Source organism: Notamacropus eugenii, chromosome 1 (assembly GCF_028372415.1).
Source record: "Notamacropus eugenii isolate mMacEug1 chromosome 1, mMacEug1.pri_v2, whole genome shotgun sequence".
NCBI classification, from domain to species: Eukaryota; Metazoa; Chordata; class Mammalia; order Diprotodontia; family Macropodidae; genus Notamacropus; species Notamacropus eugenii.
This window is the reverse complement of record NC_092872.1, coordinates 339789674-339817523: the sequence shown is the minus strand read 5'-3', so window position 1 is coordinate 339817523 and position 27850 is coordinate 339789674. Positions and strand designations below refer to the sequence as shown.

The window sequence follows — 27850 nt, the reverse complement described above, 5'->3', positions numbered from 1 at the left end:
TAGTTATTTTAAATAACCTAAAACAACATTGATAAATGACTGACACTAGTGTAGTTACTCCATTTTTCTCTTTTGATTAAATCCATTAGCCTGAACTTAGTCCAAGATCATGATTACTGCCCCTGCTCCTTTTTCCCTAACAAATACTCCTCCTTATCTTTATTATATATTTGTGCATATCTCTTATTTCCTATCCCTCCTAACTCCTCTACTTTACTTCTACCTGATACCTTGCCCTCCTGTTACTTAACCTACCCACCTCTCCAAGAATCCCTCCCTTATCCTCCCATTCCCATTAATCTAAACATTCTTCTACATCCCCTTTTAACCTATTCCTTCCCCTTCCCCTCTAAAGATCCCTCCCTATAACCTTAGCATTTCATTTCTTTCTGAATTTAGAAGATTTTTATACTTATATTTTATATGTGTGTGTGTATTGTCCTCTCATCATTTAACTGAAACTGTCCTCTCCAAGGTTGCCAATAATCACTTAATTGCTAAATCTAATGACCTTTTCTCAGTCCTCATCCTTATTAACCTCTCTGTGTAGCTTTTAACACTTGTGATGACCATCTTCTCTTAGTTTCTTCTTTCTAGGTTTTCATAACACTACATCCTCCTGGTTCTTCTTCTACCTAACTGATTAATTCTTCTCAATTTCTTTTGCTGGATCTTCTTCTGGCTCATGTTCCCTAACTGCAGATGTCTTCCAAGGCTATCATTGGCTCTATTCTCTTCTCTCTATATACTGTCTCACTTGCTGATCTCATAAGCTCCCATGACTTTCTTTACCATATTTATGTATATGGTTCTCCGATCTATTTATCTAACCCTAATCTTTCTCCTGAATTCCACTCTTGCATCACCAACATCCTATCTGACATATTAAACCTGAGGTCTCATAGAGATCTCAAACATAATAGATTCAAAGTAGAACTCATTACTTTTCTCCATTCCCTCAACAGTTTCCTTCTTCCAAACTTCCCTATTCCTGTAGATAACACCAATATTCTCCCATTCATCTAGGTTCCCAAACTAGATGTCTTCTTTGACATTCTATTTGCATTCATCCTACATAACCAATCTGTTTTCAAGACATTTCTATCTGCACAACATTTATTGAATATGCTTTCTCTTCTCTGACATTGCTACCATGCTACTACAGACCCTCAGTATTTCATGCCTGGACTATTGTAATAACCTTCTGCAATAGCCTGCCTGAAGTCTCTCTTCACTCCATTTAACTCTCAAAGTGATCTTCCTAAAGCAGAGGTCTGACCATGCCATCTCCCTAATTGTCAGACTTCAGTGTATTCTTATTATCTCCAGGACAAAATATGAAATCCTCTGTTAGGCTTTTAAAGCCCTTCACAACCTGGACCCTTCCTCCCTTTCCAGATTTCTTATTTTATTCTTCATCCTTTTAGGTGACACTCCATTTCCAGACTCTGCTTTTTCTTGCAACCTTCCAATCCTAGAATGCTCTCTCCTTCTCTCCATCTCCTGGATCAGCTGAAATCCCACCTCCTGCAGGAAGCTTTTCTTAGTCCCTGCCCTTCTTCCCCAGTGTAAGTGCCTTCCCTTTGAGATTACCTTCCACATTCACTGCACATATCTTGTGTACACATAGTGGTTTGCATGTTGTCTCCTCCTTTGGAATATGAGCTCTTCAAAGACCATGCTTTTGCCTTTCTTTGTACTTCCAGCCCACACAGCACAATGCGTGATGTTCCATAGTCATTGAATAAATACTTCTTGATGATGATGATCTTTTAGCCCCCAACCTGTAACTCCTCCAAACTCCCTTCTTTCTGTTGAGGGCACCACTATCCTTCTAGTCACTTAGGTTCACAACCTTGGAGTCACCCTTGTTCCCTCTCTCCCTTACAAGTCACACTGATTTTCAATTTTCAACGTTCAGCACATTCATTTCCTTTCCTTCACTCATATGTCTAAGGCAACTAGGTGACACAAGATAGAGCTCTGGGCCTGGACTTAGGAAGACCTGAATTTAAATTGGCCTCAGACACTTAGTAATTGTGTAATCTTAGGCAAGTAAGTTAATTTGTTTGCCTCAGTTTCCTCAACTGTAAAATGGGAATAATAGTAGTACCTTCTTTCCAGATTTGATGTGATGAAATGATATTTGTGAAGCACCTGGAAAAAAGCAGGTGTTATGCAAATACTAGCTGTTATTATTATTAGTACTACTACTACTATTATTGTTACTATCACCCCCTTCTACTATAACTACTTCTAATACTACTACCACTAATACCACCACCAGTAGGGCCACTGCCATTCCTACCACCCCTACCACCACTATTACTGCTACAGTAGTTTAAATCTTCCTCACCTGTCACCTGGATTATTGAAATAGGTTCCTAACTGATCCCTTTGCTTCCATTCTTTCTCCTCTCTAATCTATCCTCCACACACCTAAAGCTAATTTTATCATTCTAAGGCATATTTATGACCCTTGATCAAAAGCTTTGAGTGACTCATTATTGAATACGCTTTGGATCCCACTTACTTTTCCATACTTATTCCATATTACTGCCCTTCATGTTCACTAAACTGGACTAACAGTAGGTGTTCTGTGAACCCAGCATTCAATCTCCTATCTCCGAACATTTATGTAGACAAACTATCCTCTATGTTTGGCATATATTTTGTCTCTACTCCACTTCTTTGAATCTTTAGCTTTCTTTAAGCCTGCTCAAGCATAACCTATTCTATGAAGTCTTCTCTGGTAACCACAGTTTTTAGGGTTGCCTCTCCTCAAAATATTTTTTTTCTTAGCTATATATCTCTTCCAGTAGAATGTAAACTTCTTGGGGGAACAGGAGCTTTCTTTTCTACTTTTGTATATCCAGCACCTACTAACGTCTTAAATATAAGTAATCTCTTAATACATGATTTTTAAACTGAATTTAGTTGAATCTCTTTCCAAGTGAAAGGGAGGATACAACAACTGAGGATAGGACACAGATCTCCAACGTTCCTATGACTTGCAGTTTCTATTCATTTAACCTTCACTTTGCATAGAATGAAAGTTAAGATCTAGGGACTATCTGGTATGAAGTGGCCAGCCATCCTTAGCTGGAGCATGCCTTCCAGATATAGACTCCTCTATACTTTGGAGCTGAGAGTAAACTGAGGGGAACCTGCATATCTTTCAGTCCAGTGCAGAGGTGATCTCCTGCAAAACCCTTTTCTCCTGAAAAAAAAAAAATGAAACAACACCCTTGTTCAATGTCTACTTTTCTTCCTGGTTTTCTATAGCTGCATGATTTTCTCTTATTTTCCCTGTCCTGGCAGATAGCTTCTCTTTGACTCAGCATCCCCTTACTCATCCCCACCCCTTCGCTGCAGTTTGTCACTCTGACCATTAGAAGTGATTTAAGGAATAGAAATTGTGCGTGCTAATTACAGGCTAGCCTTATTTAGTCATTTCCAAAAAAAAAAAAAAAATTGGAGGTTGAAGATAGAGAATTGGTAGCAGACAAGAACTTGGAGCTGAAGGGAAATTAGATGTGAACCATGTGTGATAACCGCTTATCCCACACACAGCCTCAAATTGCCAATACTGGGCATGATTCTTATAGTAAACTGAACCAGGAGAAGAGAAAAAAAAAAAGCTCTTTTCTTTTCAGCCTGATCTAAGCTAGAAGCTTCAGGCTGGGAGGTGAAGTGAATATACCCTGAACCCGTCAGGAAAGACTGCTTGGCTGTGACGCGAAAGGAGATTTCTTTGGCTTTTTACTTACATTGGGGGCAAAGTCGCTCTCAGCTTCTGCACCCCTAAGTCTTTAAGCTCACCAATGTTCCCCTCCCCCTTCCCCCTATGATTCTTGCCCCCATTGCTGCCAGAGCCAAGCACTGGGCGCCTCAACTGCAGGCTGTGATTCGCAAAGTTGGGACTGGAGGAATGGAGAAAACTCCGTGAGTCCGTTGTCCTGGGGCAACTATTATTAGTGCTTTTCTGGCTGCGGCTGTTTTTAAAGGCCAGGCGCCACCTAACTTAATCTCGGTATTTAAAATACTCTAGCTGCTTCAGAGCTAAGAGCATGCAAAATGCTCCGCAGTGAGCGTATCTCTCGTCATCTCCTCTAGTTTTCGTCGACAGACTTGGAAGAAGGAAACACTGGGCTCAGAGTTGCTTGGTCCCTGGCTCTGGCTTCATTTAGCCTATACATCAGAGCTTCGGACCCCTGCCTTTCGTGCTGCGTCGCAGTCGGTGGCTGGGGCATAGGCGGTTGAGAGAAATAGGAGGAAGAAAAAGAAGGGGAGGGAGGATAGCAAAGAAAAACCAAAGTTGCTGCAGCTGGATGCCTACATCAGGTTAGGGGCGCCTTTGGGGGGAGAGAGAGAAAACAGGAGAGATCGTAGAGACGTGGGTAGGGAGACCGGGATTATTGGGGCATGGAGAACTCAAAGACTGCCAGATCCATGCAACCGTGTCAATTCCACCCTTCTACACCGGCAGACTTTGGGTCAATTGCCCTCGGCCCTCTCTCTAGTGACCCGGAACCCCGGACCAGGACTAACCTCGATGTGGGCGGAGCGCACTGATGGGCTCAATCTCGGAGCTAGGGGACAGTACCCCGCAGAGCTCTCGCACAACTCGAAACCTCCACAGCCGCGCTCTGGGGGCGGCCGCCCGCCTCTGGCTTCCAGGACCTTCCTGGGCAGGGCGGAATGAAGAAATTAGTGCTCACCAGATGTTAAACCACGCTAAGGCTACTTTTAATGGTGGTACATTTATAGATCGATATAGAGATATTTACATTTACCTATAAAACTCGACATAAAGGGGGCGGGGTTGGGAGGGCAATGTAAGCGCTCAGGAGGACAGACACAGAAGCGAGGGGGTGTGCAAAGTTTTCACAGAGCGCACACGCTACAAACTGTGATTTACAGCCTTGATGGGGGTGTGGCGCAAATAGAAGTTGCCTTTTATTTTCTACGAAATAGGCTTGACAGCTGCGCGCTCGAAGTTACCGAGCTTCACAAAGGTTTGGCTTGATGACTCGCCACGGTTCCGGAGGCCAGGCAAAGGTCGGAAGATGGAGGGTGAGGGGATGGGAGGCTGTCGAAATCTTGTTATTCCGGAGGACTTAGATCGGAGAGTCCTCAGTCTTTCCTTGGGCCTGACCAGGATATAGTCTCAGTAGAGCTCCGGCAATTAAAAAAGTCCGTGATGTCTTTGGTGGCCGCCAACAAGGCCTTACTTTCGTTGCTTTCGATCTGGGTTTGGGGAGCGCGTATGAAAACTGAGACGAGGCGGGCTAGTAGGCATCTCCAGCCACTCTATGCTTCGCGGAAAACTAACAGCAAAACCCAGCCATGAGATTACAAGATTAGATCGCCAAGGCCTGAGATTCATAAAATGTCGGGACTGGAGTGGGAGCGAAGAGCAATCATTACAACTGCTTCTTCATCCCCCTTCTCTCTAGTGTAGCCCAGGGTCTCCAGCGACTTTAGAGCAGTACAGGCGCAGACTTAGTACCCAGGGTCACATGCCCCGGGAAAATCTGAGTAAGCTGCATGTAACTAGAGGAGAGGGGATATAAGCAGTCGTTTTCATGACTTCCAATTTTGGTAACTCTCACCCTCCCCCAGGGGAAAAAACTCATATATTTTTATATATACGTATACACACATTTATATGTATATGTGTGTATACATACATATATCACATCGCCAGTCTCAACAGCCACAGAATTCTCCAAAGCGAGGGCTGAGGTCTCTCTTAAGAGTAGCAAGCCCACGGTGCCTAGCATTCAGGCAATGAAGCTAAGCACAGTGACAAATAATTGGGCTTGTTTGTATTGTATCCACCTCAATCAAAATCACGGTCCAGGGTGACCCTCCAGGGGTTTGGGTTTCTCTTGGCAGGGCACAAGGAGAGCGAAAAGAGGCAAAGTGTCTAGTGAGTACGCAATGACGTCTGAACTAGGCTGGTCTGGGCGCAGTATTCGTAGTCTCCTTTTGGGGGCCGCACACAAAACAAGTCAGATCGTTGCTTCGAGGTTTACAGGCTAAAGATGGGGGCTGTCAGGACTCAGGCTTTGTCCCCTGGAGAGAGCTGCAGCTCTGGGGCTCCCTTCATGGGCTGGGCACCGAGAAACTGGCTGTGAGGGCGAGGGGTGCATATCTAGAGATGCTGCTGGAGAGCTCCAGGGGCTGGATGGAGAGGGTCTTTTGACAAGCCCCTGCCTGCCTCATTCCTTTTAATTCAAGAAAAAAAAAAGTCAAGAATCGTGCATTTTAAAAACAGTTTATTCTCCGCGCCGCGGACAATGCTCCAGCGCCCAGTAACGGCAGATATAAATAGAACTTTTGTTAAGAAGTTGACCCTCCTCTTCTCATTATTCTTAGCAAAAGTCTCAGCCCCAATAGGTTAAACCTTCTTCCTTAGGCCCCCCAGCTCTGCACTTCCCTCTCCCCCCACCCCTGCAGTGGCAAACTCCCCTACCTCCTGCGCCCTCCCACCCTTCGCCCCATCCTGCCCTCTATTGTGCTGGCACGGACCCTTCCTCCCTTGGCCACCACTTCTCCCTCCCTCCGGTCCCCTCTCCCCTTGTTATCATCTCCGCCGGATCTCCGGAAAGTGGCCTTTTCACTACGCCTGTGCAAGTTCAAGTAATTACATACAACCCGCATAATCCAGAGGGAAATTGCAACTCATCCATTTATTCGTGGTTTTTTTTTTCCCCGACGTCTTTTTTTTTTTTAAGGGAGAGTGGAGGAGGAGGAGAAAACAAAGCAAAAACAAACAAACAAACAAACAACAACAACGAAACAGAGAGTGGGGAAGGAAGAGGGGAGAGTAAAAGATACGTGTGGTCCGTGGTAGTCCGATTGGGAGCCTCCTCCCCGGCTTGGCCCTGGCCGGGCCCGGCCCGGCCCCCTCCCCACGCGGTCAGCTATTGTACTGGCAGGCATTGAGACCGGAGCCTGGGCTCTGCAAGCTGCTGTAGCCAAACGTGGAGTGCTGTTTGGACTTGAGTCGGAGACTAGCCAGGCTGGAGTTACACGTGTCCCGGTAGACGCTGTAGGGCGAGCCTGGCGGGCCGTAGGGGCAGGCGCTGGACGACATGGCCGAGTTGAGTGAGGAGCCAGTGAGGTTGTTTAGGTTGTTGATGTTGTTGAGGCCAGAGTTGGGCATGCCTGGTACCGCCGAGTGGCCCATGCCAGAAGGCATGCTCATGGACGAGATGGTGCTGGGAGCCGAGAACATAGACTGCGAGGACAGCGGGCTCATAGAGTTGAAGAAGGTGAAGCCCTTGGTGGATAGCGGCGCGGGCGTGAGGCTCTTTGCGGCCCAGTTGTTGTAGGTGTAGCCGGCGTACACATCCTCGTAGGGCTGCACCAGCCCGCTGAACTGCGGCACGTAGCCGTTCTTGCACAGGTCCATCTGCTGGTTGCGTTCTCGCTTCCTCCACTTGGCTCGGCGGTTCTTGAACCAGACCTGGGAGAAGGGGAAGGAGAGGGGGAGGGCAAAGCCACGTCAGTGTTTAGGCTCGAGGGGCAAGGATATATCTGGAGAGAGTCTCTGCCTTTCCTCACCCGAATCATCTTCGCTTTTTACCAGTTGTCCCCCACCAATCCACACAATGTTGAACCCTCTCTTTTCTCTCTCAGACTCTACAATATTGGACATTTTTACTGTCGCCCTCCCGGCCCGTCCTCCCCCAGGTTCCTCGATTTTTTCCCTCAGTACCAAACTGTTATCTCCTCCACTTTCAGACATTTCTTCTCTCCCAGAAGGGCATTCTTTACTCTTCGTTTTCTTTCTGCCTATGACTTTTATCCTCTCTGAATTCTTCCAATATCACACCCTCTTTATTTTCCCCCTTGTACCAGATCTTTATCCTTCTCTAATATCACTCTCATTTTTCTCCCTCCCGAAATATCCTATTTCTTCTTCAATATCCGATTCTACCTGCCCCTTCACCCCACCCAAACTTCTCTCCTCACTTAAAAAAATTACCTTTTCTGCTTTATCCTTCCCTACTCTACTAACCCATCCTCTCCCGAGTTTGGCCAAAGAGATTTCAAGGTCCTCTTCTTCTCGGCTTTCTAGTTTTTTTTTTTTTTTTTTTTTTTGCCCATTGTCCATCCATTTTCCCAGATAAACAATTGATCAGATCTAGGAGTTTTTGGCCTAATGTTGGGGGTCCCCAAACCCCTCTGGCCCTACTGCCCTTCCCAATGTTAATACAATGTAATAAAGATCCCCTGCTACAGATCATAAAAATGGAATTGGATTAGTGTGTTTGGGCAAAAACTATCACCTCTAGGACTGGGGATTCACAACTAATGAAATTGGGCCTAATTTGCCTTCCTAAAGTGGTTGAGGGAAAGATACAAACAAACAAACAAGCAAACAAAGAAGTTAGGGAGAGTCGGGAGGGGACCTCTAATTCTGTCCTGTCCTGTTTGTGTTTGGGGAGTTTCCTTCCCCCAGCCTCCCAGGCTCAGACCCACCCAACCTGAGCCAGCGCAGTCTGAGTACCCCTCCTTCCCTAATGCTGGACTGAACGGGACTTTGGACCGAGAGAGTCGCGCTGAGAGAGGAGCTAGTCCCGGCTGTCTACAGCCTTTGCGTGGGATTAATCCAAATATTTGCCTTCACAGAAAATAAACGATCCCCTTTCTGCCCCTGGAGGAGGGCTGACTGGGCGGTAAAGCCGCCTTTTTATTGGGGAAGGAGGGGAAATAAGGTGGGGGAAGGGAGGCTTGAAGATCTGGGGGTGGGATAGGGTGGGGGTAAGGATTTTCTGAGAAACCAGTGGAAAGGAGGAGATTGGAGAGGAGAGGCAAGACCGGAACACTGGACTTCTGTCCTAAAGCTTAGAATCCCGCTGGCAGTGGAGATGGAAGACAGAATAGGTTTCTAGATCCTGTTTTGCCTAATAAGATGTCAACCTAGCCCAGAAGTAGGCCCCAGAAACTGCTTACCCACCTCCCGCTGAGCAAAGAGTCCCTTGGGCCTAAGCTGTCCCTAGAGGAGGGGATCTGGAGAGAAACTTCCTGCGTTTTGGGAGAAGGGAATGGAGGTGGAGAGGGAAACTAGGGAGAGTTTAATGAGGTTTCTAGTGAGGGTGAGAAAGGAGACTCACAGCGTTGTAAGGGCGGGAGCCCAAGCTCACTACTCTTTTTCTCCATCCCTTGGCTCCCCTGAACCTTGGGAACAGTCCTGTTCAATGCTATGGCAGCCTCCATCTTTTCTCTGTGTGGCCCCTTAAATGTCCGTAGATTCGGGGACTTGGGCGGCCCTGAAATTGCCGTTGCAGTAACACTTAGGGGACTACAGAAATACTCCCTCCTGAAGGCTGTGCGTTGCACTGCGACTTTCCGTCCCATCTCCCGCACCCATCCACTGAAGGTCCTTCTGAACAAAGTAGCCCCGACACCCACTCCTCGTTCAAAAGGGCCAGGACAATTGTAGTTGGCTCTCAGTCCCAGCCAGGATCTTAGGAGCACTACCGACCCTCAGCCCGAGGGGGCCTGAGTCCACAAGAGCTGTTGACTCGAGGCCTATTATCTTCACCTCCCAGCCACAGCCTTATCTGTTAATAGTTTGCCCTATCTGATGAGTGCAAACAGCCTGGAGGCCTCTGAGTTTCCCCAGGCCAACTTGCGACCCAGGCCCAACTATTTAGTCCTTTCCTTGGTGCCAGTAGGTCTTCCCCTGTCCCTTCTCCGCCCAGTGGTTTCTGATCCTACCGCCAAGGCCTGGCAGTCTTGACTCTGGGGACCTTCTGGTTTAGGGCGCTGGCTTGCCGGATTGTTTTTTTGGCCTTACTTTCTCCTGGCCTCTCAGTCCCTAACCCAGATGATTCTTCCTCCCTCTTCAGAGGAGTCAGAAGGTGACTTGGGAATGCCCTTCGGTTCTTTAATTTGGTTTGGGTTCCGTGCCATGAGAGAAAACCTTCCAAAAAAGGAACAAAGGGCCCTTGTTAAAGTTCGACTTTGCGTCTGAGCGGTGCCGCGTCCCAATGCGTCTCTGGGGCATTCTCTACCGAACAGCGCTCAAAGGATGAGGGGAAAAAGAGGCTTGCACATCCAGTACAGCTTTCTAAACTAAGTGCCAGAGACAATAGAAGATTCAATATTGCCTGTTCATAATTTAATAGATGCATTTAACGCAGGCATTCGTTTGTCCACTAGCACAGAAATACAGCTAGATGCTGGACCCGGGTTAGTCCCCTCTTCTTTTCTTCTTCAGAGACTCTAAAGGAGACCTTATTCTGAACTCCCTGCTGTGTGTAGTTGGGTGTGTGCGGGTCTTTTACTTCTCGTGTACATTTCATTCTGATTAGCACTGGGAGGTCACCACAAGGCTGGCGAAAATGTGAGATTTTCCAGGAGTTAAAAAGGGAGGTTTTGGAAAATACCCTGATGGGGTAACTCTGAGGTGGCTGTGAGTGGATTTGCATGAGGAATATGTGGAGTGGAGTGGGGGCAGCATGGAAACTTTCGAATAGAGGTGTGTGGGACCCATTCCTGTAGACCCAGGTGTATGGGAACCCTATGGCAGCGGGTTTTGGCCCTAAGGATTTCAGGAGGCCCCGAAGCATTTGCCGATAAATTTCTAGGGTTGCAGAGTTCCTGTCTAGCCTTGGTCTCTGAACCCCAGTGGTATGCTCCTGGCCTCTGGAGTTCCCTCATGCCAATGCTTGGTTCTAGGTGCTCCGATCTGATCGCCTCTCTCCACCCTCACTCTTCTCTCTGCTTCTTGGTGATTTGGGAGAGATTGGAGTTTTCTGGGGCTATTTCTAACTAGACTCTGCCTCAGGGATTTGGGAGGATAAAAGAGGACATGGGTGGGCTCACAGGGAGGGAAAGATGTTTGGTTTTGTCCGTTTTCGAGAAGGTCGTGTGTAGGAAGGATGAAAGTGGGACGGAAAACAGTCAAATTCCAATCCCCTTTTGGACTTTGGCTCTGCTCCTGCTTCCTTCTAGTCTTCAATACTTAGCCCTTAGAGGCAAATACCCTCTCACGGTTGGGCTGAAAACTCCAAGGCTAATCACTAATTCCCAAGGGCTTTTCCTACAGGGCCCAATTCTTCTCCCACTCTACTGCTCCTGCGTCCTGCTGGTGTTTCTAGGATAGGGGTTTCCCTGGCCCTTGGATACTAGTTTCTGAGGCCTGGCGATGGCCTGGGTTTGGGGATGGAGGGGCCTGCCAACAGGTGCAAACCTTTCCTGTATATTGTCTCCTTCTCTAGAACCCACCCGCACCCCTGTCCATTTCTCCCCCTCCTCCCCTTCCTGCTCACCCGGACTCTGGGTTCGGTGAGATTGGTCCACACGGCAATCTCCTCCCTCATGCTCATGTCAGGGTAGCGGTTCCGTTGGAAAGTCGCCTCCAGCTCCTGCAGTTGCTGGCTAGTGAAGTGCGTTCTTTGTCTGCGCTGTTTTTTCTTCTTGGCTGGGTCTTCACCACCTCCGTCCTCACTGCCCTTGGTTTCTCCGCTCCGCTCTTTCTCTGCAAGGGCGCACCGCCCAGACAGGAATCACACAACAGTCTGGCCAGCTTGAGACCCTAACCCTGCTGCCCAGCAGCCCACAGGACCCCTAGGCAGGATTCTCCCTCCCGCGGTAATGGGCCTGTTACAGCAGAGCTTAAACCTCACGGCTGCCGCTCGGTGATTGAAAGAGGCCGAGTTTTGCTTTTGTTTTCTGCTAGGAAAATAGCAATTTTTGTTTTAATTCCGATTATTTTTGTTAATTTTGGTTACGTAACTATTACTGTTGATGAAACAGAATTACAAGTTTCGTGTTAGGCTCCTGCAATTATTGGTTCGATAACGTCGCTTTGCTACCGTTACTGGTTATTATTGCTTTAATTCTGATTACGACTAGTTGGTGTATTTTGTATTATTTTTCCTTATTACAGTATCATTACTACTGTTACCATTACTCAAATAACTCTAGGTGCACTCAGCAGTACTCAGTCCTTTCTAGGCAAGCGTGTAATTGTTGTCCCAAGCTCCCCAGCACCTGCCCTCCCTCCTCCCCAATTTAGGTTTAGTTACCCATCACCCTGGGGGACAAAGAATTCAGAGGCCCCCAGAGAAGGGATAGTAATGGGTATTTTGAGGGAAATCTAAATTCTACTTGGACTGAAGTCTCCCAGGCCTCACTTTTCAGGCAAGGGAATGAAAACGCAGACATGGATACAAACAGACCCTTGGACTCGAAAAACTTACAGCCCTGGAAAGTGAGAGAAAAATATTTGAGTTTAGGCCTATCTAGATACTCAACTAGAAACAAGCAGAGAATAACACAGAGTTAAAGAGAAACACCCCAACACAGAGAAACACAAGGATTTGTATACACAAAGACACACATGGGCATTTGTAGACACAAATGGAGAAACTTACAGAAACATTCATAGATACAAGTACATAATGGAGAGATACAGACAAGCAATTGGAGAAACGCAAAAATCTCCGAGAAATACAGAGGCATGAATTCAGAGAAGCATACAAACTCAGGGAAAAATAATCAAACACAGAGAAACATAAAAACATTTATATTAACACTCATAGGCAAGAAGAGATACAAAGATATAAGCAGAGAAATACACAGACATTTATAGACACGTACAGAGAAACAAATGGAGTAAAAAGAGACAGTTAAAGACAGAAAAACCACACTGGTGTTTCTAGAAATATAAACAAAATCTTAGAAATCACAGATATGTTTAGATGCAACACAGGGAGAAACGCAAAAGACAGTCAAATAAAAGAAGGAAAACAGGCTTTTATAGACACACAGAAAAACACAGAAATGCAGAAAAACAGGCACCATATGCAGGTTGACATTTATAGATACACAAGAGAAAAACATACAACACAAAAATACACACATTTATGGTCACATTGAGAAATATACACAAATGCAAATACTTGGGCATTTATGGACAGAAACACAAATTAATAAAAGCATAGGCTTTTTTTAAAACAGAAAACTAAACAAAGGCATTTATAATTACAAAAATACACAAACGGAGGAAAACACCCCGTCCCCGCCGACATAGACATAGAAACACACACATATGTAATATATAACGATAACCGAGGTACATTTAGGGCTAGGGGAAAGGGGGGCGAACACGGCTAACGCCTGTTACAGACTGGTCAGGAGTCCTGCTACCCTCTACTCTTTCTAAATATTATTTAATAAATATTGTTGATTTGTATGAGACAGGGTTTGTCAAGGACAAGTCGAAAATAATTCTCCAGTTCTTCCCTAGCTATTCAGATTTTATCTTTGATTCAGCACGGAACTCAGAACAGTGAAGAGTGAATTAAATTGAATTTTAACTTTCACTAATACAAAGTGAAACATCATCTAGTCTTGAGCTAGTCTTGTTCCTCTTCCCCTCAACCTTCCCAAACATATCTGTAGCTTTAAAAAAAATTCGCCCAAATGAAAAATTAAATAAATTAATTGAAAACCAATTTTCCTTTTTCTTTCTCCTCCCTCTGGGTAAATGGAGGATTTCCCTGTCTGGAAAATACAGCATGTGGGGCTGGCTCCCAGGGGCCTCCAGCGGGCTAACGTTTAGCCCCAGAGAGCGATCTATCAATATCTACCTAACTGTCTAATTCCCATTTCTGGAACAGTTTTTGGAAGCGAAAAGGAGTACCTATAGCTCTCAGAATTAAGTTCTCAAAAGGGGCCACTCCGCATCCCCAAAGTCTGGCGCAAACACCTAGTGCGAACTTGGAAAATCTCCGGACCTTTTTTTCTTTCTCTCTCTCTCTCTCTCCCGTGCTCAGGTTACACCATGTAAGCTCTGCTTGTTTCTCTGCCTGAGGAGGGCAAGAGGGAGGGCGCTTGGCCCAAAGCCCCGGGTAGCTTTGGGCCTTGGAGATCCCGCCTAATATTGGCCTCCCTGGTCCCTGGATCCCGGAACCGCTCCTAGGAAGGCACAAGGCAGAACTTTAATCTCCTCTTACTCTGTTTTGCTAATTTTCCCGCTCTTCCTCTGCTTTTTGTCCTTTTTAAAACTTTTCATTCTCGTGTTCTCTCTCTCTCTCTCTCTCTCTCTCTCTCTCTCGTCAGTTTTTTTCTTTCTCCCTTCTTCCTTTTCACACCGAATCCTTTAAATTCAGTAGCTTCCCGTTTGTCTGAAAAGCCAGCTTTGCAAAACCAATCGTGTCCTATTATTTACTCCTGGAGAATATAGACGCCGTGTAACCCTCTCTCTTTTTTTTTCCTTCTATTTATCAGTGCGAGGTAACGTAATTCAAAAATACTCAAAAAACTATTTAAAAGAGTACGATGTTTCTGTGCTGAGTTTGTAAGAAAAATTATCCTCTTCCGGGAAAGAAAGAAGCGAGAGAAGAGCCTGGGTCGCCTCTGCAGCCAGTGGAGGAATAGTCTAATTGCCCTCGGGAACACTCGGGGGCCAGCCAGCCTGGGCAGGAGACTATTCATTGGCGCTGTCAAGGCTGGACAAGTTCCCCATGCACTAGTAGCTCTGGTGACAGGCATGCTTTCCGCACTGAGTGGTGTACCCCAGGACGGCTGCCCTTTATCTCTGGGCCTCGTTGGCCGAGGTTTATCTCGTACCCCGTGTCTTTTCCCAAGACTCAGTCCCCACCACTTTTTGGATTCTGACTTTAGTAAGAAAGGGCACAATAGGGGGAGAAGGAGAAGGAAGTGCAAGAAGGTGGGGGTGGGGTGTGGGTCGGGGAGGCGGGGAGAGTATTACCTGGGACCTCTGTGTCGGAGGATTCACTCGCCGAGTTCTCCAGGGGTTCCCGGGAGTCAGAAGCACGAGCCAGGTGGAAGCTGGAGCTCATGTCGTGGGGAGGAGGCGGCCGGAGTCCTTCTGGTAACCGCTCCAGGCCCATACCCCCTTTAAAGGAATCCATGGCGGCAGTGGCGGGGGCCTGGAGGCCTCGGGCGCAGCTCCCAGTCCCCAGAAGCCAGTTGGGCACGGGGGCTACTAGTTCTTTAGACTGCTCCGACTGGGTCCCGGCACTAGTTTTGGGCAAGAGGACCCTCGGGGGCAGCCCGTACTCTGCCTCTGTCCAAAAGCTCCCTCCGATCTGCGGGGAGAAAGATAATACAGCGCCTAAGCGGGCAGCCCACTGGGCGCCCCTGGGCTGCGGCGCGGGCAGCCGCGCGCTTTCCGCCCCATGGGCAGCGCTTGGCGGGCCCAGGGGCCGCCCCTCTTCCCACAGCAAGGCTCTGCCGAGCCGTAGCAAACGAAGCGGTGCGCCGCAGCCGAGACGCAAGTGACCTGCAGCCCAACAAATGCCAGCAGTTAAAACTCAGCTCCTCCCCTTGCAAGGTCAAAACCTCCGCGTCTCGCGGGGAGATCACTCTTTCCAAAGCTCGTAGCCTCCCAGAGCCCTAAACGCAGCACGCCTGCTGCAGCTCCCCATATATGTAACTCGTTTCTAAGGCACCGGGTGCTGCGGACAGAGGCGGTCTTAAAGCAACAACGCGCTCCACCAGGTTCCAGCAGTCCCTGCGCTGGGGGTTGGGGGTTGGGGGTGGGAGAGGGAGGAGGGTGGGAGAAGATGGGGAGAAGGAGGAGAGAAAGGAGGGAGGGCGGGCGGAATCTAGTTTTCAAGTTGCCTCCGCCTCTGCTCCCCCTTTGCCTCTCTCCCCTTGTACCTCCCTCCCTCCCTACTCTCTCCTGTCTCTCCCTCCCCACTCTCTCCTGTCTCTCCCTCCCCAACCCGCTTTGATTCTCATTTTTATCTCTTCATTTTCTCAGTCTGAGTATATCTCAGTATATCTCGACTTCTGTCTCTGGACTCACTCTCCATCTCTGTTCACCTCATTTCCCCCCTCGTTTTCTCCTGTTCTCTCTCCTCCCTGCTCAAACTCAGTCTTCCTAACCTTTCTCTGTCTTTTTCTTCGCACCCTAAGTGACATGTTGATTGCAGCCTTGGCTTCACAAACACAGCCGCAGTTTTGCGCATCCTATTCGTGTTAGATGGCACCGACGCCCTTGATGATTTATTTTTCACAAAATTAACTCCCTGGACTTTTAGTCTTCTGCCAAGCCCCAAATAAGAATAACTTCTAGAATAAGTATATACAATACCTAATGTCGTTTGCTACAGGAAAGGGGGAAAGTGAGTTACTGTTGCCTAAGAGCCTCATTATCTCCTTCTTTCTATTCAGCGCCCCCTCCCCTAGCTTTTATTTAGAGAAAGGATGCGGGGGAGTAACCCTATCTCGGAGCTAAAGGAAACCAGCGATTCTCGTTCCTAATTAGCCGTGATCTTATACACCCAAACCTTTTCTATGGCTTCCACACCACAGGCAATTTTACGGGACTGAAAAAGAAGAAGCATTTTTCTAGATGAAATGGTCTCTTTAGTACCAGGTTTCTCTTGGTGAGCAGCGGAAGGGTGGAAGAGTTGGGAAAGTCGGGGCCCAAAGGATCTCTTGCCCTAGAGCCCAGCCCTCTTCTACGAAAGACTGAGACAAGTTCAGAGTTATCACAGACCACTGAGACGAGGAGAGACACTGACATAGTACGTACATAGTTATGTGTTCAGGTATGTATCTTTGCACATATATGGACCCAGACCCTTTTGTGCTTCTGTGAATGATACAACGCAGCTGAGACCGACCTTATATAACATACATTATGTTGTTTAGGCAATATGTACCTTGCTATATACCATGTATTTTGCATTTCCAAACACTTCCTACACCACGTATGGATAAATCTACATATATGTCTCACAGTGCCCCATAGCTCCCTTGTGCTCTTCACTATACACACGGTTAGGTACATCTCAGTCAGAACCCTCTCTTTTGCCGAGGTATACTTACATTCAGCTTCCTGGGATAGTTTGAGGGACAGTGTTGCCAACACATAGAGAGATTAACCTTAGGTCATTCGGTGTGTGTCTGCTCCTAGTCTCCTGAGCCTGGACTGAAATTTACCATTGGGGAGGCAAGACTCTTCGAGTTCCCAGGGCTCCTTGTGGCCTGGGCTGAGTGGGGAAGGGTCTCCGCGTCTCTGAGGCCTTGAGTAGGAACCCATATTTTTTCTTTAGGATGAACTTTTCTAACTCCTCTCCTGGTCCCTGATCCACCAAGGTCCAGGCTAAAAATTGCCTGGGAGATTTCACTGGACAATTTTTAACTTGCTCTTCTGAGACCTGAGCAAACAGGGCCAGCCCTGGGGTCCCCCAGGGCAGGGGCTAAGGGGCAGAAGCAGGGAGATTGTGACCCCTTACTTCCTCCTTTCCTTTTGCTTAGGCAGGCCTGGAGAAACCATGATTTGTATAGTGCTTTGTCCTGCTATGGTCCCTTCCCCCCATTCCAAAAAGATCCAACCTTCAGATTTGAGCCCAGGGCAGACAAATACCAAAACCACCTCAGCAAGTCATCTTTTGTCCCCAAAGCAGAGGAACGGACTTAATCAACACTTTTCCTCCATTAGTTAGTTTATCTTTCAAACGTAGTACCCAATCTGGTAATTCATCTAGAGGGTGAACCCATTGGTTCTCCCCTTTTAGGGAGTTCCTCTTGCAATCCGTTATCCAGGGTTTATGGAACCAGTCTCCTTAACCTGTTAACAGCTACTCAGTCTACTGTGTTTCATCTTTGGCTTTCTTAGACACTTGGAGATTAGCCCTTAGTCTCAGGTCCCAGCTGGACCTTGGTACTTGGTTAGAAGATCCCTTGAAGTTCTAATCTGTCTCTCAACTCCCCAAAACAAAGTTTCCACCTTTTCTCCTCAGGTCCCTGGAGTTTGAGAGCCTCTCCATCCCTAGGACCTAAGTTTCAAATGTTTCAGAGAGGCAAGGAGCCAAGGGTCGGAGGTGTCCCCAGAACAGGAATATAGTAACTACCAAGACTTTCATTGCCAGGAAATGGAACAAAAAAAGAAGTGGTAGTGATGACAGAAGGAAGATAATACTGTCTCCACATCCTAGATCCAAAGGGATCTAGGTTGGCAGAGAGGGAATGGTGGAGATATGGCTATATGTGAGGAGAGCAGGATAGTCTAGTTATCTAAGAAGGAAGGATCCCCTCAGCCATCCCGTGGACAAACTCTCTCCTCTGGTTGGAGGTTTGTCAAACCTGGCCTCTCTCCTTTACTTCACCTTCTTTCTTCCTAAACTTGAGAAAATCAAAGATTTGGAAGCTCCACGACCTCAGGATGGGGCCAGCAATGGGAAATGGGGGAAGGCAGGCAAGGAGGAGGATGAAACTCCCCTTCACTAGAGGGAGAAAGTCGCCTGCATTTAGAAGCAGAATTGGAATTGTAAGGACCAGGGCTCGCGGTCTCTTTTCCCTCTCTTCCACTCAGACTCAGCTTAACTGATCCATTGTGACGCTGTATTTTGCTTTTAAATCAAGAAAAGATGTGAGAGAGAACTTTTGAGCTAGGTTATGGAAAGTCTAAGAAAACATATTTCAATTTTTTCTCGGGGTTCGAATTCTTCTTTCCCGTCTTCCCCGCTTTTCCCTTCCCTACCTATCCCTTCTCTTTGTATCTGTCCCCTCCCGCTTGTCTACATTGCTGCCTCTTAGACTTTTAATTTATTCCTGTGTAGTTTTTGCCCAGGTCTTTAGAAAAATTTTTTTAAAGAAGGAATGAGCCAGAATAGGTTTTTTTTTTCCTCCTTTCTCCTTGGATCTTCCCGAACCTTGGGTTCAGGGGAGTTCTGACTGCTATTAGACATGCTAAATTTCCAGAAGGGAGACTGTGAACATTTCATTGCAAAAAAAGGCTTATTAGCCCCCCATACTCCCCAATAATCCTGCATATAAAAATAACTAATTCTGAAGTTACCAAGCCCGAGGGCATCCATTGCTGACTTGTTGGCCGTGAGGCAATCCAGAGCTCTTCAAGAGAACATACAAGAAGGTGCACCCCGCTCACATACAACCTTAAATACCTTGTTTTCCGTCTTTACCTCTGAAATGGACAAATCTCCTTAAACCTGGGCAGATCTTCTGAAACTTGGTCAGACCTTAGACTTTCATTGTTTGCTAATGCCACACACGTACATGTCAGCCTCTTCACCCGAACTAAGAAATATTTGGACACGAGTGGAACAGCATTCCCATAAGTCTTTTCTGGCACACATACGTACAGGTTAGCTATGATAATTGAGCAGTTTTCGTCTTTCTTCGTAGCTGGGAAAGCAGCCTTATGAGTCTGGGGGTGGGCAACTGAGACTATTCTGGTATATGGGAGAGAGGGCTTGGTTTGGGCTCAGCTGCCTTTGTCTCTTTGGCATGTGCCTGTGAGAATTGTACTTGGGGCCAGAAGATTTCAGTTTTAAACATTAGTGATAAATGGTTTGTACACCCCCGCCCCCCCAATTCCAGGGAATTCACCTATCTCCAATTTTATTTTCTCTGACCTTTAGAGGCCTTTTCCTCCACCTCTCAGACTAGGTCCACAGGACAAGTGGGGAAGGCATTTTCATTCTGCTCCTGAAGAAATTCTGGAATGTGTCAATCCTGGAACCCACATATCCTTTCGTTTCCCTGGCCTGGGGACTGTAGTACTGCTCTTCCTAATCCGAACTCTCTCTCTCCCCCACCCCTGTCCCCCTTCCTTCTAGTCTTCAGGTTGCATGAGCCAGGGTCAGGCCACCCTCCTTTCTGTGAGGAGAAAAGCAGAGGCCTCAGAACAGAAAGTGGGTGGCAGTCTAGTTCTGAGCCCCTCTCTCCCATTCCTAGAACTCTGGGAACTTGGAAATTTCTCTTCCCTCCTCACACTCTTTGCAGGATCTATCAGACATTTGGATACTAGATTTAGAGCAAGCAGGGACTTTAAAGAGTTTTAGCTCAACGTTCTTCTCATTTTACAGATGAGAAAACTGAGGCTATGAGAGTGAAAGCTATCAACTCAGAGACAAAAATAGCAAGTAACAGAATAGGGATTCCAGTCTAAGTCTTCTGACTTCCCACCCTTTCACCAAAATACCTTCTCTTTTCTTTTAAAATTAGTCTTTTTTTAAACACACCTCCTCTTCTCTTTCCCTGTGGACTTTCCAAATGCCCCACTTGATTTGTTGTGGGGAAGAGATGACACCTACCTTAAATACAAACTCGAGGCTTTGTTTTTCTCCGAAGGAGGCTCAGAAAGAGGCTAAGCTGTATACTTTTCAAAAGAGATGGGCAGATTTCACCCCCGCTCCCAGTGAAGGAATTGTAGTCTGCTTCTATTCCTGCTGCCTCCTACAGTTATCAGTAGCAACTTCTAGGTATTCTTGCGAAGCCCCTCGGTCTGGGTAAGCTCTGTGTTCTCCAAATTCGGTTTTCCAAGAAACAATTCTAATGGTAAAGTATTCTCAATGTACTCAGAGTGCCAGTCCCCCATTTTTACCTTGTGGATCCATAATAGAAAAAGAGAGAGAGAGAGAGAGAGAGAGAGAGAGAGAGAGAGAGAGAGAGAGAGAGAGAGGGGAGAGAGAGAGAGAGAAAGAGAGAGAGAGAATAGGAAAGACCTACAAGCATAATCTATAATATTTCATATAGAGAATATATTACATATGTCTATGTATGTGTATACACACGCACTTTCTCTCCCTCTTTCCCAGAATATATCCGAATCTCTGATCCATCCCCTTCCTAAACACTCCTGTGAGACAAATCTTTAAAAGCTACCAAAAGAAATCCAAGACTGAAGAGCTTAGCAGGAAATTGGAAGTTAAAGGTTCAAGGCCACCTTGAGTTTGGGTAAAGAGGAACGTTACCCAATGGGTGGAAAATTCCCCCATAGGAGAAAGTCAGGAGAGGGATGCAAGGTAACCTAAGATTGGTTGTTGGTGTAGTGGTCTCAGGTCTGTAAGCAACTTTGGGTATTTGTCCTGATAATAAAATATACCAGCGAGTGCTGTAAACTAGGGCTGGTTTTTTTTTTTTTTTCCATCAAAGCACTTACTTGTGAAGGCAAGGCAAGGCAGACTTGAAGCTACACCAATGGTCTGTGAAAACTTTAAAAATGTTAGGCGAGGGTCCTGAGGTAGAGCAAGTTGGAGTGACTTGTGGGAGCTGACTGGCAATCTTCTGATGGTCTGCTCTTGATACCTAAACCTGTGGGTTCTCGACAAGCCTCAGAATAAACTGTGAACACTTTGGCCTGCTTGTCCACCCTGCCACCCCATCGCCTAACCCAACTTGGGCTGAGACCCAGGTTCCTGGGAAAGAGGATCCTGGTCAAGGATTCTGGCCCTTCCATTCCAGCAGCCTGAACTAGACAGAGAGGCTGCAACAGCTTCTGATTTGTCATCTATCAGTCACTGATCTATCCCTACCTGCTGCCCCTTCATAACCCCTTCCTCTGAAATGCTTCCATTTCTCTAGAGAAGAGACCTACTGCCTCAGATTGTGTCAATCCTTTCTTTCAAAGGACCAAGGCCAGGGAGAAGAAGTGAAGGGACTTGAGAATTAAAGCCCTAAGAGAAGATACTTCTCCTTTGCAGGCCTCTCCTGTCAATATTAGGTGAGATGGTTAAAGGCTTATCTTTGTACTGGAAGTCAGTGCCAGTACCTAGACTGTCCAGAGTTTCCTACGTTATTTGGACCATTAGCTCCAGGTATTCATTTTGGAGCACAAAATCCCCTCTTTGAATATCCCACAATGGGACCTCTTTGACCGCCAGAGACAACCTCATCAAAGCTGATTCTTCTCTGAGTGCTTCATAGGGAATTTTGCAGCACCCTTACAGGTTAGGCTCACATTTATTTCATTTTGTGTTTTATAAAATGTTACACTAATGCACAGGCATATGAAGAAATGGACATACAGATATATACAGTGATGTGTATACATTTTCATAGGAACACAGAATCGGCATGCAGACATTCTTGTTTGATGGTGTATGTTAATATGTTCACCCATGTTATGCATGCACATAAAACATGTAGACACATCAACAGCAGTTTTGTTAACCTTTGTGGCACTGATATAGGCATAAATACACACAGGTGAGATACTTGCATACAGAATCAACATGTGGCACACTCAGATACATAGATACAACTCATAAGGGCAGCTAAGGATCATGATACCAGGACACTCAGGCATGGTCACCTATGACATCACAAGGTCTCCTGTGATATCTTCCTCACTTCTCCTGTACTACTCTGATTCCAAGGAAAACAACAAAGGAATGAGAGAGGTTTCAAGAAGAGCCAGGGTTCTGACTCTGGATACAGCAGATGATGTGGGCCAGGTCTCCAGGTCCTGGTAAAGTAGGAGGACCCTAAGGGTCATTTAATACCAGATGAGGAAACTGAAACCTCTGATGACCTTTCTCTCTACTGCCTGGGTAGGGGCAGGTGCTGGGCATAGGATCGGGTTGATCCCTGAGGTTGCTTTGGCTGGTGTGCTCTATTTGAGACAGATCACAGCTCTGGCCCAGACCGAGTTGGGGAATGGTCTGAACTGGGGCCAATGGTTCGAATCGGAGATCGTCCAAGTGGGTTAATTCAGAAAGGCTGAAGAGTTAAAGTTGAGATTTGGCTCTTCCTGAGCAAAGACAAAGGGGAATGAACAGAGTAGCCTTATTCGAGTGCTCAGACCGATATCCATCTTAAAATGCTCAAGGACCTGGATCGCAGCTGTCTGATTTGGGTCGGGGATCGAGACTCGGATTTCCCGCTACTATTTCCTGGGCTCCAAATTAAACCCACCCTTGAATTGGGAAAAAGCGAAGGTTGGCTAGTGTACACTTTCTCATTGTCTCCCCCCTTCTTGTCCAAGCATCTCTACGCTACTTTTTTTCTCCTTAATTCCCTCCTTCTCCTCACCCCCCCAAAAAAAGGAGGAAAAGGAATTTGTTTTGAAAGTGGGGTCTGTCAAATCGCCTCTAGGCCAGCTATTCAAGTGACATTCTTGCTCTAAGCCTCTTAGTGAAGTGGATAAGTTGAAACTAGAAAACCCAGTTTAGTTAAATAAATGGGAAGGGACCACCTAGCCTTCTCCAGACACTGCACCAGGAGACCCCGACATCTTGTTTCCCTCCATGTCCTCCTCCTTCCCCCCCCCCCCAAGCAAAAAGACAATTTTCCTCTGTCTATTCCTCCAAAAGATGAATTCCGATTCTGGGCCTCCAAGGAGCTCCTTCACTGCTCTGGTAGAGAGACTAATATCTGGGGGAGGCATGCCGGAGGAGTGTGTGTGTGTGTGTGTGTGTGTGTGTGTGTGTGTGTGTGTGTGTGTGTGTGTGTAAGGAGAATGGGGGACTTTGGAAAAAACAGTTTTAAGGAAACTTATTTTATTTTAACAGACACAAATGAAACCCCAAGGCTTCAGTGAATCATGGCAGAGCTAGGAGTGTCTCTCTCTCTCTTTTCCCCTCCCCCTACCTCAACCCAGCGCTTAAGCCCCTTCCCCCGGGGCCTTCCGACCAGACACAAGACTGGGGAAGGGGAAAGGGGAACCAAGGAGGGGGATGTGGACTATGCCGTCCCCAGCCAGCAAGGAGCCCGGGCTCTGTCTCGCCCTCCCCTCGACACCCCCCTCCTCCCTAAGCCTCTGGGGGAGGATGCTGTGAGTGCTAGAGACCCTGCTCACTGGTGTTAAGAAGAAAAGTCTTCACTCTATCGGTGCAAGTATTTAGCGAACTCTGAAACAATCTAATCCTCAGGTTTTGTGCCCTAGAGCAAACGTAAGATGAGTGTGGAGAAAAAAACGATAAACCTTACCCACCTAGACACACTCTGCATATACCCTACTCCAACCTTTCTAGCTGAGAAGGACTCTGCATTCACACTTCCGAGTGCACAGCTCTACTGCCTAGAGATCACTTTCCTCTCAATATTTGTGTGTGTGTGTGTGTGTGTGTGTGTGTGTGTGTGTGTGTGTGTGTGTGTGTGTGTGTGTAAGCTGTCGGTCAGGCCAGAGCACAACTGGGAGATCCATAGTTTCCAAATATACTTTCCTTGAGAGGATAGCCCTAGGAGCAGATTGGGGGGACCTCCAAATTTTTGTAAACAGGATTTGAAATCCAAAGAGGGAACTTTCTTACTTTGAAATCCCCTGTTTGTGGCTCAGTTGCGGTTTTTTTTTTTAAATCCCCGGACAGCGATCACTCTGTTCCACGCTCACAGTCAGGGGCAGAATCCTCAAGGTTGCTGCCATCTTGGGGAGCATCCCTGCAGAGGTTCAGTTCAGCCTAGGGGAGGCAGGCCTGATTCTCACTTCCCAGTCGGGTCAGGGCTCAGGTAAGGGCAATGTATAGGCTGCTTTTTAGGTGAGTGGAATTGCAGGACACAAACCTCCTGGCGGACAATTTTCACAGTCTGCCTTGGGGACCAGAACCTTGAAAACTGATGGCCATTTTCTGGGAGAACAGGAACGAGTACCAAAGCCAGGGAAAGCTGTGGAAAGTTTCAAACTACCAACAGTGGCCGTTTTTCCAACTACTCAAGGGGGTTGGTGGTGTTGGAGGAAAGGTGGGAGAAAATCAAGAGCTAGGCAAGAGTCAGATGCCTTGGGGGGCAAAATCCCGAGTCAGTCACGGCACAAAGGGTATACATTCGGCTACTGTATTGTAACCAATCACTGGACTGAGACATAAGAACATGGGGACAGACAGAGTGCTTTTAACAACATGAAATGTAAGCTATTTGTCTGACTGGAAGTTTCCAAGACGGACGTTGGGATAGAAAAATTCTCGAATGACTGCTTGAGATTGGGTAGGAAAGGCATAACAGGTCGGAAGGCGGTGCCCTTCGGCACTGGATACCCAGGCCTAAGGCTCAGACCCAAGAAAAGTGTGTTTTTTTTGAGGGGGAGGGGAGCAGGAGGCCGCTGCCAAGAGGAAGCCTTCCCTAAATGGGAAAGCTGGGAGAGGTGGGAAACCCGGGCCAGCCAAAGTCGAAGCCTGAAGCTTCTCGAATCTGGATGCCAGTAGCTTACAGTCCCGAGTTCAGACTTGACCGGGAGAGCCATTGAGAAGTTGGCGATTCTCTCTTCTGTACAGCCAGCTCTTTATTTGGCGGCGACCAGTCCTTGTTCTCCCCGAAGAGAGTGCAAAAAGAAAGGAACAGAGCTTTTCCCTCCATCCCCTCTCCACCCTCCTTTCCCTGTCTCTCCACTTTAGAGAGTAGGAAACCAAGGCCCAGTGAACAAGAACCAAAGGTCTGGAGCAAAGCAGACAGGGTGAAGGTTAAACCTTGGACCCCAGCCCCTCCAATTTAGACCCATAACCTCACAGCTCAGCCTAGGGAAACTGGTATTTGGTTTTAAGGATCTAAGGACATTTTTTTCTATTTAAAAAATAAAAAGCAGATTGTATTTTCCCCACTGAACCAGATATGAAAGTTTGTGCACTCCCTTATTCTTCCCCAATTCTCCCCAGACTTTGAGTATTAGGAGCATAGTTTTGGGAAAAAAGATAGAGCCCTTCCCTCCTCCAACTTAGGTCCCCGCCTCGGGCGTCAATGCAAGGCCATAGGCTTGGCCACTGTCCCTCTGAAAGGAAAGGGGGCATAGACACATAGCCACAGGCCCATACAATTTCGCCTTTTCTTCTTATAGAGCACCCTGCCTCTTTTCTCTTTAGGCAACGAAGTGCCCTTGAGAGTACGCTCTCTTTTCCCCGACCCCCGCCAAAGGACACCTGCAGGTTAAGCCTCAGCACTAGGTGGGTGAGCGGCTGAATTGCAGAGGCTAAGGCAGGGCAAAACGTTCGCTTTTCCCGGGATCCCTTTAAGGCGCTGGATCAAGTGGCTACTGCAGCCTGTAAAAGCCCAGCAAACGCTGTCCATAAAAGTATAACATTTACTAGATACGTTAAAATTGGCTACTTGTCACAGCGACCAATTTTTCTTCCTCTCCACTCTCCCTCCCCTCTCTCCCCAGCCCCCCTACAGCTGGCTTCCTTTCCTGGATCCCCCACTCCCCATCCTATCAGCTAGCACTTTGGGTAAGGGTGAACGTGTCTGGGGTCGGCCAAGCCCTCTTCCTCCTCTTCCTACCTACAGTTCCCACTCGTCCGCGTGCCCCCCGCCCCCAACTCTCCCCACCCAGGCACCGCCGGTCTCGGGCCCCGGACGGCTTTTTTCTTTGGGATGAAATCGCCGCGTGTAAAGTGAGGTCAGCCCACTGGAATTAAATTTCCCAGCGCATTTGTCAGTTTTGACGAAGCGCAGAACTCCTAAAGAATTTACACGAGGTATAAATTTGTCAAGGACTTAGGCTACGAAGCGAAGGCCGGCGGCACCCGGGGCATTCGGAACCTCGGGCAGAGGCAAGGAGGCTCTGCGACTGGGGAGGTGGGTCAGCAGAGTGCGGAACCCTGGACCATCCTGAGCGTCAGCGGCCCCCACAGTCCCAGGAAAAACACACAATCACATATAGATCCAGTTCTAAGCAACTCTCGATGTGCACACACACCGTGTAAGCCTTGCTCCCGCACCGAACTCGTCTGCTCAGCAGCGCGCTAGACTTTGACAGGCCCCCCCAAACGCACCCGGAACGCCAAGTATCAGTCAACCTTAAAAACTGCCTGGTTGGAGAGATCGTCCTTCCTATAACTCAGAGCCGCCCAAGTCAGACTCACAACGCACATCTGGAAAACAACTGGCCAAAGGCAAGACTTCCAGCACTGGACCCGGAAGAGGGAGAGTGTGTCTATTAGTCTGCCCAGCTTTTACCTCACATTTCCCGCCGCTCCCGGTTCCCTTCCACTTCTCTGCTCTGCTATGCCAACTGCTTCCGCGCCCCCTCTCCATTTCTGCTCCTTTCTCCGGAGGGCGGTCCTTCAAACAGTTAAAGCTCCTTTCTCGGCTGGCAGACAGGTCTGATCAGCCCTGGTATCAGGCCGGCCAGGGCCCGAAACACGGACTTAGGTGCCAGGAGGCCCCGGTTGGCAAAAACGGGGACTGAGGAAGGAGCAATATTAGCAGGAAGCGGCGTGGTTCTGGCTCGGGCAATTAGGGTTACCCAGAGTGGAGCGCTCTCAGGCTCTCAGTAGCCTAACGGGGAACAGCCGGGGCCACCGCCGGTGGGGAGTTCCCCTAGCCTCATCCCAAGCAACATCTCCCTCTGCTCCCTACCATTTGTCCCCCCCCAGGTCCCGTCCCTTCAACCTCCCTTTTCTGGTTCCCCAAAGCTGTGCTCTTACCCACCTTGGTGCTGGTCACTGTGGACTCAGGGGTTGGCGGCCGCAAACTCAAAGCTTAGAGCCCACAGCTCCAGGGTAGCCTCGACCCAGGCTCGCTCCTCCTGTTGCTTGGAGCCCACGAGGAGGGCGGGGGACGGGGCGGGGCAGGGACACAGGGCGGAGACGCTCGAAGCTGCGGTCCCGAGGGCGGAGAGAGGGGGTTCAAGAGCTGGGGGGTCTGGGGCACAGAGGGAACCCTAAACTTGAGAGTCACGGCGGGCAGACGGAGCCTGGGGTATGAATGAGGGGAACAATGATTTAGCAGTCACTCCAAGAGGACTAAGCTGCTGTGGGGACTCGTGTATACTTGCGTGCGTGCGTGTGTGTGTGTGTGTGTGTGTGTGTATGTGTGTGTGCGTGTGTGTGTGCTGGGGCCCAGGATCAGATTGTCAGCCTAGCTCTAAGCTCCAAACCCTACAGGTTGTGTATATGTCTGAGGGGTGGTATTCCAGGGGGCACATAGACCCTCGGGGGTTGAAGTTTCGGATGCAGAGGGCAGATGCTCGTGGAGTCTTCCTTGGTGGCTCCTGGTGTCGGTCCGGGACCCGCTGCTCAGTCAGAGAGAGGAAGCGACAAGCACAGGCTGCCAGTCAAACCTGCTTGGGATAGGCGCGCCCTGCGGGGCGGCTCTGACCGGCTTTGGGCTCTGATTGTGCTTGTTAGTTTTGGACCCGGGCACTGACACTATTGAGGGGAAAGAGGGG

General features: G+C 47.9%; 1 protein-coding gene across 2 annotated transcripts; it reads right to left on the bottom strand.

The window, feature by feature from the left end:
* Positions 1-6267: 6267 nt before the first annotated feature.
* PITX1 (paired like homeodomain 1) lies at positions 6268-27266 on the bottom strand. 2 transcript variants are annotated; one of them, XM_072629900.1, is made up of 4 exons: positions 27112-27266; positions 14744-15083; positions 11295-11503; positions 6268-7477 (listed from the first exon to the last, which is right to left on the bottom strand). In XM_072629900.1, the coding sequence occupies exons 2-4, from the start codon at positions 14904-14906 to the stop codon at positions 6929-6931; spliced, it is 921 nt and encodes a 306-aa protein (XP_072486001.1). In that variant the 5' UTR covers positions 14907-15083; positions 27112-27266; the 3' UTR covers positions 6268-6928. The 2 variants fall into 2 exon arrangements, with proteins under 2 accessions (XP_072486001.1, XP_072486000.1); XM_072629899.1 differs by lacking the exon at positions 27112-27266 and having other exon boundaries at positions 14744-15450.
* Between the last annotated feature and the right edge of the window lie 584 nt (positions 27267-27850).